The 13,398-nt window shown below is 30.9% G+C and overlaps 2 protein-coding genes across 4 annotated transcripts in view; one reads left to right on the plus strand and one right to left on the minus strand.

Annotated features, from left to right (window-relative positions):
* kcc (solute carrier family 12 member kcc) overlaps window positions 1-13,398 on the minus strand; it is a 279,798-nt gene that overhangs the window by 98,032 nt on the left and 168,368 nt on the right. The gene's annotated exons all lie outside the window — the stretch shown is intronic.
* Window positions 1,657-9,741, plus strand: LOC149488001 (monocarboxylate transporter 13-like). Its single transcript, XM_089696754.1, has 10 exons — window positions 1,657-1,949; window positions 3,250-3,376; window positions 3,836-3,978; window positions 6,043-6,145; window positions 6,230-6,403; window positions 6,686-6,812; window positions 7,103-7,250; window positions 8,136-8,283; window positions 8,842-9,033; window positions 9,579-9,741. Exons 1-10 carry the CDS (start codon window positions 1,842-1,844, stop codon window positions 9,725-9,727), a joined length of 1,419 nt encoding a protein of 472 aa, XP_089552880.1. The 5' UTR covers window positions 1,657-1,841; the 3' UTR covers window positions 9,728-9,741.

Genomic DNA, 13,398 nt, shown 5'->3' on the forward strand with positions numbered 1-13,398 from the left:
GAGGGAGGCCTTTGTCCAGCAGTGGACGTCCCACGGCTGATAAGAAGAAATATATTTCCATGGTAAAACTTATAGACTACTAATTGGTATTAGACATTTGTTAGCTCCCTTTTCTTAGCATTGTTTCAATGATTTACATCTTTATGCTATTTGCGACATTTAATACCACCGCTTAAGTGCTTAGTAAATTTTAATTAATCATCGTTACAGGAGTGTTCTTGTCGCTTACACCATCATAATATTATGGGGTATTATCAAATAAGAGATATTGTATTAGTTCCATACTTCATTCATAGTCAGCTAATGCTTAGTTAATGTTCTCGAATATTCTAAGAAAGCATATAAATGAATGATTAATTTTCTGAATGGAAATTTTGCAACGAACAATATTAATTTCAATTTAATTTAATTGCAACGAGATCTGCTAGATGATAGCGGGAATGAAATAAGTTTTGAATTTATAAGACTTGTTTCTCAGGTGTTTGATAGACTACGATTTGATAAACAGAAATCTATTTTTTGTATTATAAATAAAATCAAATAACTACATATTTGATAACGCTATCTCGATTCTATTTCAGAACGCTGATTTATCTGTTTTGCAAATACCGTTTTCACATGAGTTTAGTGGCGTCTATGGAGGCGATAAATGTGATATGCGATAAACAAATGAGCTAGATTTGTCTCAAAAAGCTTAATGTGAGCAAGTTTTTTACTTAAGAAAACTAGCGCTACGGAAAAAAACTAACTGGTTTTAAGCGCTAGTTTTTTTACAATATTTTTAACAGATAAGCTAGATCAGTGCTATATTTTTTACATATGTTGAATGGAAACCGTCTTAAAAAGTCTTATGATGTTTAGAACTGATACACACATAATAACTCATGTAGTTTATGATGTTTCTCTACTACTACAAAATCATATAGCTGTCATTATGAAATGAACTTTTCTACGAGTCATTCTCAAACAAGCGGTAGGTACTATTCATTTAGCAGACCAATTTACAATTCGACTTCGTTAAAGTTTCGCACAAGCTCTTTGAAAGTTAAATATTGTAGTAGTTTCAGAGAGCGAGAAACTTAATGTAATGCTGAGAACACTCGCCATAAAATTGTGAAGTCTTAAGTAGCTCAGTTATCAATATTTGATTAAACGGCCATTTTCAAATGCACATTCGTGAAATACCTCATTATTGCATGGAATGTTTTTGTGAAATGGTTGTATAATATTATGCTGAAAGCGGTTTATTGTATTGGGGATGCGGAGGGGAATTTTTTATAATATTAGGATATGATAAGGAAATTTCTATAAGATTTAGCTACTCAATTTTCTCCTCTACGCCATTATAGAAACACAATAAAACTTTTTCCTTTTCATATCCCTTTGTAGTTCTTTTAATTAACGATTATTAGAATTTTCATACAAAATTAGAACAAAGACCTTTTCATAATATCCTTTTGTAGATCGGTTCACGGAATAGGCCGGACTCTCAGTGGAGTTTCATTTGCAAGAATTGCGGACCTCAATATGACTTTTGCCATATTGAATAAATACCAGACAACCTATAAACAGATATTGTCAACCAGTTTTGTGGTCCTCCCCCACCCCGGCTATGCGACAAATTGAAATTAAAATTAAACGTAAAACAAAAAAACATCATCAGTAAGCCAGTCATTTCACAAACGTGATCAATTAAATTATAGTTAGTGTGTGTGCTGTTTTATATTTGTTTATGATATATCTTGCTACCATAATTGTGTTATCAATCATTTGTACAAGAATTAGTTTGTAAATCGTCTTAGAAGTCTAGAAGTAGGTTCTAGAATGTAGTAATAGACTTCATGGTGCAAATGGTAGACCCTAAAATGGAGAAAAGTAAAACGTTTGAATGGATCGCTCCAGATGGCGGGTTTGGATATGTTATTTTAATAGCTGTTTCGATTAACTTGGTGAGTCTCAGTCTCAAAATATTTTTGATAAACTTACAAATGCAAATACTATAATTCAATAACTTTGGTTGCTTGTGATTAAGACTTTTAATTTAATTGACATATTATTAAAATGTAGAGTTTGTTACTTATGCTAGGATCAGTACACCTTTTGCTATTATATATATAAAAACTTTCATTCTAATGGGCAGATTATTGCAACATTGAAAGAGTCGCCTTATACACTACTTATCTGTTTCTCAATAATAGAAAAGGTTGAATTTTCTTGCTTGTATTGAAATGAAAAAAACTTACTAATCCTGTAGCTTGAGTTAAACGCCCATGTGTTAAATGAAAGTAAATTAAGTATAAATCATAACACAGTTATATTTAGTACCTAAACATAATTTGTTAGCCAGAGAAGTTTCATGAAATAAAGCAACTCATGCTAAATAGTAAATTACTCACTGTTCTAGTTTTCGAAACAAAAGCTTGTTTTACTAGAAACTTTTATTTATCCACACTGCAGTATAATTTAAACGATAAAAGCGAAACGTGACTAGTTTCACCAAAATACATTTCAACTTTCTTCCCTGGGATGAGAGGTTATAGAAATATTCATGTTTTAGAATATATTCAGTAGTTTTTTCTGCACATATTCATATGTGTGAAGGATTTCGGCTTACTAAAATGGTGCTTTGAAGCGAGGGTACATCGTGAACTTCAGGGCTTTTGTTCTTAACGTTTTTATAGATACTAAATTCCTTAAAATACCATTCCATTTCTACTCAATGTTAACTGTGTTTGGAAGTTTAATTTAATAGAGAGATAATATAATCGATCTCAAATAATAACCTTAAAATTCGTTTGTCTACTTCAAAATATATTTTTTTCGTCTTCAAGCCTTGATATATTGCTTCACCTTCACAAAACTTAATTTATTTCGTTGGCTGTAAAAATATAATTCCTAATGCTCGAGATCTAGAAGTCAATAAATTTGTTTTTGATACTTTTAGTGTTTTTTTATTCCAGCTCACGATTTTTTTTTAGTTATATTTATTGCTTGTCAATTACTTGATTATCTTCTTCTTCTTATATATAAAAATGAATCGCAAAATGTGTTGGTAAGCGCATAACTCGAGAACGGCTGAACCGATTTCGATAATTCTTTTTTTATTATATTCCTGGAAGTACAAGGATGGTTCTTATGTAGAGAAAACGTAAACATGTACCACGGGCGAAGCCGGGGCGGACCGCTAGTAATACTATAATTTTTCTAAGAAATATATCAATAATATATAATTTTTTTGCCCAATTTCAGTCTATTTATAACATTTTCATAAACTGTTATGGACTTATATACAAGGAATACTTCGCGGAGTTGCACATGAATTCAAGGGATATCACACTTTTGGGAGGAGTTTCGGCCATATGCTGTTCTATTTCATGTTAGTATAATATTAACAAATCCTAATTAATGAGACATTTTTAAATAATAGAAAGAAATCTATCACGAGGCGGGATTCCAACCTATAGTGTCTTTCGCCTATGTTCATATGAATCTATTATTCTATTCTAAAAAATTCTCATTTATAATACAGTTGAATGTTATAAAACAAAGTAACAAAGTCCTAATTAACATAAAATTCAAATAACAGGAAATATTTCAATGTGGAAAACCCAATAATTGAAATATTATTGGGTTTGTTGGAATATTTAAGAGAATCTGAAGTACTATATATAAATAGATATACTATAATTTTATCAATAAAACTATTTAATACAATCATTGATAAATTATTGGAAAAAATATACAATATGACATTGTACATCCTTCTTTTGAATAACATAAATTACTGAAAATATAGTCTTGTATTAACTAATAATTTTATATTTGGACGTTTTAGGTTTCTTTACAGCGCCATTATTAAGGATGTTATCGACACGAAAAGCTTTTTTAATAGGAGCGGTTTTTTTTAACTTTGGTATGTTTTGCACTGCATTTGCTCGGAGCAAGGTTATATTCTTCGTATTCCAAGCAATCATTCAGGTATGTACAAAAGGATACAGGTAATAAATGATAGAATGATATTATTTATATAGATTTTAAGTTTTATATTGTTCAAAAAATCCACGAAATGGTTAACTCATAAAATATTTAGTTTTAATTTTTTTATATGAGAATTATTATTATATATTATAAATATTTATATCTTTGGAACCATGCGTTATGCAAAAAGACATTCGACGTTCTGTCCTGATACTTTTGGAGAGGATGGATATTAGGTATGGTATTCGAGATGTTCCGTTATTTTTTTTAAACTACCTTGAAAATAGATTTCATTGTATTAAAATACATGATGATATTAGCGACGACTTATACTTATACTCTCTATGCAATTTAAACCTTGCCAACGGCTCAATTATTAGTTTTGCAGACGACAGTGGGTCGACACTTGGTACATCATTTTGGTTATGCTTACATTAACAAGCAATTTTAAACTTCATGCCATTGATTTAAAGTTCAAATTATTTAATACTTTTCCAAGCGCTAAACATTAGTCCAATATGCCACCATTTAGTAAAAAAAAATATTTCTAATGTTGTCCAGTGTCCTCTCCGAATTCTTGTCGATGGTTAAGCATAGACATTAGACAAATTGATGTTGATTTGTTGTTTGAATTCAAAATTACGTTATCGTTTATTGTTGTTTTGTCCACCAAAATGTCCGTGGATAGAGTTAACAAAATTCCATCTATCTCTATCCACCAAATATCTCTATCCATTTGTTCTTCGTATATCGTAGATTTTGTTATTTAAGCTGCATAACTGTACATTGAATTATCCCAAATACATTAAATTGAGCCTGCTCATACATTTTGTTGTTATTTCTGCCCCAAGTGAAAAAAGGAGAAAAAAGTGCTATGTGTAAATTGTGATTTGTGACAATAATATTTGCGATAATATATATAACCCAATGACTGTTCATAAAGGAAGATAAAACAATAATTACATAACAATAATTTATGAGAAAATGGCTCTAATACATGTTCTGGCTGTAGAATCACTTGGAGAGGAGATATTATGTACAAATAAAACAACGGCTATTTCCAATATGGCAAACCCCTTTAGTTTCTGTGATCTGTGGGCAAACCAAACGGCAACGATATTAATTATTAATGTATCGAAATTTAGAACCAGATTATACAACAGAAATCCCGAAAAATATTATAAGAAAAAGTATTAAATGTGAATCTGGTTGTATTTACATACTAACCAAGCCGGATTAAGTCCTACATGCTTAACAAATATTAGTAATCTATGCTATACTAATATTATAAAGCTGAAGAGTTTGTTTTTTTGTTTGTTTGAACACGCTAATCTCGGGAACTACTGGTCCGATTTGAAAAATTCTTTCGGTGTTAGATAGCCCATTTTTCGAGGAAGGCTATAGGCTTAAAATCATCTCGCTGAGACCAACAGGAGCGGAGCACTGCGGGTAAAACCGCGGAGCACAGCTAGTTAAATGAGTATTATATTATATAAAAAAATATATTTAATATTGCCTATATTTTAAATAAACTTATTGATTTTCAATACACAATCTTACCTTAGTCAATCACGCTCTTACACACTCATACACACACGCACACACATATATTATACACACGCACGTACGCTCATATCTATTAAACTTGAAATATATAATTAAAAATTTTGTGTAAATAATAGCTAAATTATCTAAATCGATATTTAAGTTAATATTATGCTATAGTTCTGTTATTAATTATCATTGTGTCATTAAGGAAGGTGGACCCCAAAATACAGGCTGTCCTTGTTTGGGGTCCAAATGTCACATGTCTGTACCTAACTCACAAATCGGTCAGTAATTAATGATTTTTATTTAAACTCATAAGTTACCTGTCGGAAATGATTTGATTAGAATATTTTTAAAATAAAATTAAAACTATATTATGTTATGTATGCTCTATCTGTCTATCACATACGTAGGTACTAAATCGTTGAATAATTAATATAAATATTCTACTAATTAATATTTATTAAGGTTGTGTTTTCAATGATTTCATTTTTTATTTATTTCCATTACTTCTAGAATATTGGTACCGGCCTTATATTTATCATTTCAAATACAGTATTGAACGAATATTTCGTGAAGAAACGCTACCTTGCTGTAAGCATAACACAGACAATGGCTGGTAAGTATTCTTGAAATATTTTTGAGTTTATTTTCATTTTGAGAATACAAAACAAATAATAAAATGTTAATAATATTGTTTCAGCTTTATCATCATTTATAATGCCGCAAATTTTACAATTGACATCACAGAGTTATGGCTACAGAGGTTCGGCTATTTTTGTGTGTGCTGTGTCTGTTCATATGATAGCGGCTGGTGCTCTTATGCAACCAATCTCTTGGCATTTGAGAAGAGTCGAAGTATCTCGTGATGAGAATGGTATAGTTAAATATCACCTATTAATGCAGGTACATAGGGTTTTGTGAATGACACTGGCCAGATGTAAGTCAACGACGTCACATTTTATTAATAGTTTTGCTTCTGGGATACGCCGGTTCATTTCATTGAAACACAATCAAGAAATTATGTAAGGAAAATGACAATTTTCCTTCAGCGTAAATATAGAAAATATATTATGTGTCAAATAATAATGGTATAAATTTTACTAAGACACAGCATTTCCATAATTTCCACATGAAATGGATTCTTTTTTCCTTGCAGAAATAAAGTTACTCGTAAAAGAGGGCAACGAGGCGGCAAAATCACAAAACGATGATGATATAGATAAAACAAGACCAGACAGAACTTTGCACGATGAATTCATATCTGATAAAAAACATGGAATTAAGTAAGTGACACTCTATTGAACAAATATTTGATTATTCTAACTCATAATTCAGTTCACAAATATTATACAAAACTTAAAGCTGTAGAATTTCTTTTCCAAAATATAATAAGAACATCACTTTATAAAATCGTAAAGCAGAGAAAAGTAGTTATTATTTCGAGTACGGAGTAACCGAAATAATCCAATTAATGGTACTCTCTTTTTAAAATCCAAAGTAGTTATAAGGTTTCTTCTGTGCAATTTAGTGAAGAGTTAAATAAATAAACAGAATAAATCATCTTCTTTCATAGATGCCAATTGAAGAATTTACTTGATTTTGAACTGATAAAAACGTTCACATTATCAATAGAGTGCATTGGTCCATCCCTGGGTTTGGCAATAGATGTCACATATCTCTATATGCTGCCTCAGGCTTTGCAATCATATGGTTGGAACGAAGTAAGTTTTGTTTTTAAATTAATTTATATACGTATATGTCGCTGGTTAATGAGGATATCAGACATTTTATGAAATCCATAGGTTAAGTTTAGTATTTTTACAATATATCAATACACATTTTTAGTAAAAAAACGTATACAAGACTATTCGACAAGTTCCATGATTTCGATATTCTCATTTCTCTGCGACTATGCAATATATAAATAATATTATCTAATAAACTGAAATGGGAATGTAGTGCAAATATTAAACGTTACTCTAAGCAAATATTCAGTGATACAATTTAAAATATCTACTTTAGCATCATTGTTTCACAATTGAAAATTTAATGGAATTTTCTTTTGTGAATGAATTTAATACAAAGTAATTTGAATTCAAATATCCAATGATAATCGCCTTTCATTTCCACTAAATTGAATTATGGGACCGCTTTGTTGTTAATCATCAAATTCAATATACTTCATTAAGTATCAATCATTAATTATCAAATGTATAAGTAGTATCTTTAATTACTAAAATATATTTATGATTTGAAAAAACAATTTATTTTTCAAGTGAGTAAGTATTATACGAAATCAAGACACAGACAAGCTTTTGTTGTCTGTTGGACTTGCGTTTAAACAAGATAATCTATGGTATCTTGAACCTAATTTTCATTTGAATATCGCTGAATAGCAGAGGAATTGATTAAAAAAGTTGATATAGGTGAATTTATTATGAGTATGTAACGCATATAAACAATTCGCTAGTTAGCAAAGAAAGAATATGAGAAAATAAAATCTCGAAAGCTTCATACTAACATTGAAGCTAGCCTAAGAGTTGGTAATTCATAAAGCATATAATTGATTTGTATTAATTTAAAGTTGTTTTAATTTCACTTTCCAGGCGAATATGGCGTGGGCCTTCTCGTTGATCGCACTCGGTGATTTATTGATGAGGATTTTTCTAATTTTACTGAACAAATGGTTGAATAAATTAGGAAGCAGCAAAATGTATATTGCTGGCATGGTCGTTACTGTTTTAGCTCGATTGGGTATTTATCATTTTAAAGTGAAACTTTTATTACATCGTCTCAAACTTTTTGGTCTGTGTAGCGCATGTCGCGTGTATCGCGGCTGCCGAGTAGGTATACCTACTCGGCAGCCGACCGTTACGCGACATGCGCTACACAAAGCAGTGTTCGGAACCGTTCGAACAGTTTCACTTTTACCGTGGTTTCATAAAACCACAACACATTTTTTTTATTATATTTTATAGTTCCAATTAATAGGCATTGGTTCTCGAGTTTAAGACAAGTTTAAGTTTAATAGTTTTTTCTAAAGATAGAAGAAGTGTTAAAAATTCGTTTCCCCTTTGCATCTCACCTTTATCTGTAAGGCCATCTATTTTTTATACTCTGATAAAGCAGAGATTTCAACTTTCTAGTAAATGTAGTTTTCCGATAATATTAAAATCGATTTTAAAAGATTTTTTAGTTAAGAACACCAAACCTAAGAACTTCCCTCCTTTCAATGACTACTACTTCATCATAGTATTATTCTTTTCATAAGTTATCAATCCTAAAAAAATAATTAAAAATATATAATTCCAGGGATATCAGCATCCAACAGCTATGCAATCTCGCTGGCTTTATTCACACTGATTGGTGCGACTCGCTCGATAGTTTTCATAGGATTAGTGCTCGTGACGTCAGACGCTGTCGGCCCGGATAAGTTCTCAGATGCCATCGGAATTTGCATGTTGGCTTGTGGGATTCAGAACTTGTCATTGGCACCTATCATTGGTAAGGACTGATTGTCATTATTTAATAACTTTTAACGAAACCATACTACATAGTATAAAGTAAAGTCAATGACCGCGTCTATTTGTATGCTTAAATCTTTAAAACTACACGACGGATTTTACTGCAGTTTTTTTAGATAGAGTGATTCAAGAGGCAGGTTATATTATAGTTTATAATTTATTAGCTTTTAGAAAAGCGGGCTAAAGCGCGGGCGGAAAGCTTGTATGTATATTATACACTAATCGATTGAAATCATGTTTATTTCTAAATGGGCCACCCCTGCCAAATGTATAAATACCATAATGTAAAAAAAGACAATTGCAACAAAACAAATATTTGTCAGTCATGAGTAAAAAAGACTGAGTCATATTTTCTTTCTCACGTGTTTGCTACTATAATAAATATCTGTAAAAGAATAAAAAGTCTAACGAAAATGTAAGCACGACTATTATTTAGTTTCTACATTGTCATTTATCAGTTCTATAGACTTCAAATACCTATTGAAAGCACGAGCATTATTAATTTTTTGTATTTTCATTTTTCAGGAGCTATAAGAGATTATACCGGGAACTACACAATAGCATTAAATATTATGACTGCAATTTTTGCTATCATCGCACTAGCATGGATTATAAAACTTTGTTGTTTTAACAATACTGCAAAAAGAATCAAAGAAAACTCGAATAAATCATGATTTTATGTAAATTATATTTTTATTTTTATTTAGAGAGGAATTAAGCTGAACATATTTAGTTATTTTACTATATGGTAATTTGAGTATAAACCGAGTAAACACCAGAAAATCTTTTTGATTAAAAAAGTGAACATTTAATTTGACTGACCGGTTGGCTTGGTTGGTAGTAGACCTGCCTTCCAAGCCAGGGGTCGTGGGTTCGATTCCCACCCGGGGCAAATATTTATGTGATGAACATAGCTCTGTGTCTGGGTGTTTATTATCTATATAAGTATTTATTTAAAATTATCTATATGTATGTTTATCAGCCATCTGGTTTCCATAACACAAGCGAAAGCTTAGTATCAGATCAGATCGTGCCGTGTGTGAAAATTGTCCTGAAATATTTATTTATTTTATTTAATTAAGTAATTCCTAGATTATTGTAAAGCGTAGCTTTGTAGAGCGCTTGTTTGTTAAGTAATTAAAAGTGTCTGAAAATAAAATCGAGGTAAAAATAAAATTTATTGGTGGTTTCATTAGAATCATTTTTTTATATGCTTCAACAATATTCACCACTTTTGAATTAGTTTTTATAACATTATCCTAATCTTCTTTAGATGTTGATGGTCTTGGAAATTTATCTTTACCTAGAAATGTGTTCAGCGAAGTGGTATTAAAGAAAATCGTCTTATTATGTTATTCTAGAATTTCATCAAGATTTTATAACATGAATAAAAAAATATTTCAAAAAGAATATTTATTACTTTTAAAATGCCAATGCAGTCCGTTAATTTAATTTTAATGCTAAAAAGATACCTACTTAGATAAGATTAGTCTTTCTGTTCATTTTAATAATATTGCGATAAAGATTAGATAGAATATTATTAGAATCGAAAGCCATCGAAATACTCATAAAAAGTCTACTCATATAAAAATCTTAATTTTAATGGAAAATATTAAATTGCTATATTGCATTCATAAGTCCGTTTGAGCAAGAACTATGTAAAAATTATCAATTATTATATCTATGAGATCGATTTGATATAGATAACTACAAAAAAAAGACGAGTTGCACTCCGGGAGTGCCGGCAGAAGTGAAAACTTGATTATTAACGTTGAGCATGAGCATGTTTGATATCCATCCGTCGCTTTTTCGATCAGGTCACGTGTCCTGACGCGAGTTTAAGATTTTATACCCAACGCCGCTTAAGAAGTTTTCACTTCAAAAAATAACACAAACAAGCTTTTGCAGATTTCCTTTTTAACCGCTTTTATTAGATTACTATTATCAGTATGTAACCGACTCCTTTATACTCGATTTTGATCTATTTTAAACGGACAGATGTAAATTATGTACAATTGTACAGTGCACACTAATCAAGAATCACTGACAATCCAATAATTTTGAGTTAAAGAGTGTTTTTGAGTTTTAATTTAATTTATTAATACGTACCTACATCAAAACATAGTTTTCGGTTTCCGTGTTAAAATTAGTAGCTACATAGCAACGTTTAATTTTGACGGTTGGTATCTAATTATTACAGTGCTGAAATGCAAATATGGGTGGTACCGTGGAATACAATAGAGGTGCGATGTGAGCATGCGTCTAATGAATTTACATAAACCCAACGGGCAATGACGTACTGCAAATATCATTATGGGAATGGTATGCTAATGTTTGATGAAATGCTATTTGTTCTTTATGGAGCTTTGAAGGGAAAATGTGTTGCTATTATATTACATGCGTTTCTCTCTTATTCATTCTGAGAAATAAGATGAAGATGAATACTTAAATAACCTGTGTTTTAATTCGTAATAAATAAACACAATCGAAGATCTGGGGGCACGGCAGTGCCCCCGCCAAGACGAGCCAAGCGAAACGCACGGGCACTACCTACCTTTTCTCGAAGCGCTTCGACGTTTTTTTGAACCCTCATAACTTGGGTTTGGATTATGCTAGATCAACAAAATTTTCGGGATATATTGTCAATAGCGAACTTATTGAACATATTAAGTTTTAATTACATTAGCTTTTATACTTCAGATTTTATTTATATCTAAAAAACGCTAATTTCGTCACTGACTCACTGATGATCATCAAAATTCTTAAGGTGTTTCCTAATGTCCTGGAAAGCTGAAATTTTGTATGTAAGCTAGTATTAGCACACAAACAACAAAAAAATTATAAAACTTGTAACTTTCATCCCCCAACCCCTTAAACTAGGGGATGGGAGTTTGTATGAGACCAGTAATTTTAAATTAAATTTTTGATGACGCTAGAGGTCTAATCTAATAATCTAAAGCTTGGTTCCCCTAGATATATATATATATATATATATATATATATATATATATATATATATATATATATATATATATATATATATATATATATGTATAGGTACTCCTTGTTAAAAAAAAAATAAAAATTTAATCAACATATATTGAGACATATACTTCAGATCAGATCATATCAAATATGAATGAATAGAAGTGTTGCGAACGTCTCCTGCCTCTTACGCCCACACAGTAGCTAAAAATAAAAAAAAAATTGTTACAAACAACTTACAAAAAAGAAATGAAATCCCACCAAAAACATTTTCATGTAAAATGTTGCCAAGACGAGCCCATATGACTCGCACTGTCAAAAAGTTATCAGATCTCATGTAGAGCCAAGCTTCTAACACTACACGCCCTAACTCTACAAGGCCTAACTTCACAAACTCTACACCTTAGTCAAAATATGTGGCTTGGCCGTTCGTTACTACAAGAACTATTGTATAACACAAAAGTAATGAACAGTGAATTAATTTTTCACCTTACCACAGATTAGAGAATAGTTATGACCTTACGCCGATGTAAATGTAGCGAAATGGCCAAGCCACATATTTTGACTAAGGTGTAGAGTTTGTGAAGTTGGGCCTTGTAGAGTTAGGGCGTGTAGTGTTAGAAGCTTGGCTCTACATGAGATCTGATAACTTTTTGACAGTGCGAGTCATATGGGCTCGTCTTGGCAACATTTTACATGAAAATGTTTTTGGTGGGATACATATTATAAACATGTTTGTATAATCATTTTAGCCCCATTTCCCTGTATTGTTAGTTTTGTGTGAGATCAGAGATGATTCGTCTAATTAATGACGATACTTTAATTTTTAATGATAATTTAAATAAAATAAGCTCTAGCCATTCTTTAAGAATAAAATATCCCACCAAAAACATTAACTTACATTTACTACCCAGATACTTCCAATTAGTATCAGAAAGTGTTTAGATACAAATGGTTAATACTTCAACACAAAAAATGTTTCAGAAGGGTGCTGCATAGGTATAATTAAGATTTGCTACCAACTTTAGCAAACTGTTCATTCATACAACCCGATTGATAAACTATATATTATGTTTGTGTAGCATGACGATAAAGTTTTCTCATAACATTCTTCCTACAACATTATTCAGAAGAAAGGCTAGAAAGTGTTGACAAAACATTTTTAGTTCAGCCGATGGACATTTTCGCTTGTACTCCGATAGTAAGCACTCTGTGGGCGGACTGCCAAATGATATTCGTACTATACTTGTTAGAAGATAGCTTTTATATGTATCTACATAATTATATGTGAACAACGGTTTCTAATATTGATTTTATTGTTTGAAAGTTTTCTTGCTTTTAAGAGTCATCATGTGTCTTG

Source organism: Colias philodice, chromosome 6 (genome assembly GCF_061535455.1).
Source record: "Colias philodice isolate Cphi_HAF_F1 chromosome 6, ilColPhil1 Martin Lab GWU primary, whole genome shotgun sequence".
Classification (NCBI taxonomy): Eukaryota; Metazoa; Arthropoda; class Insecta; order Lepidoptera; family Pieridae; genus Colias; species Colias philodice.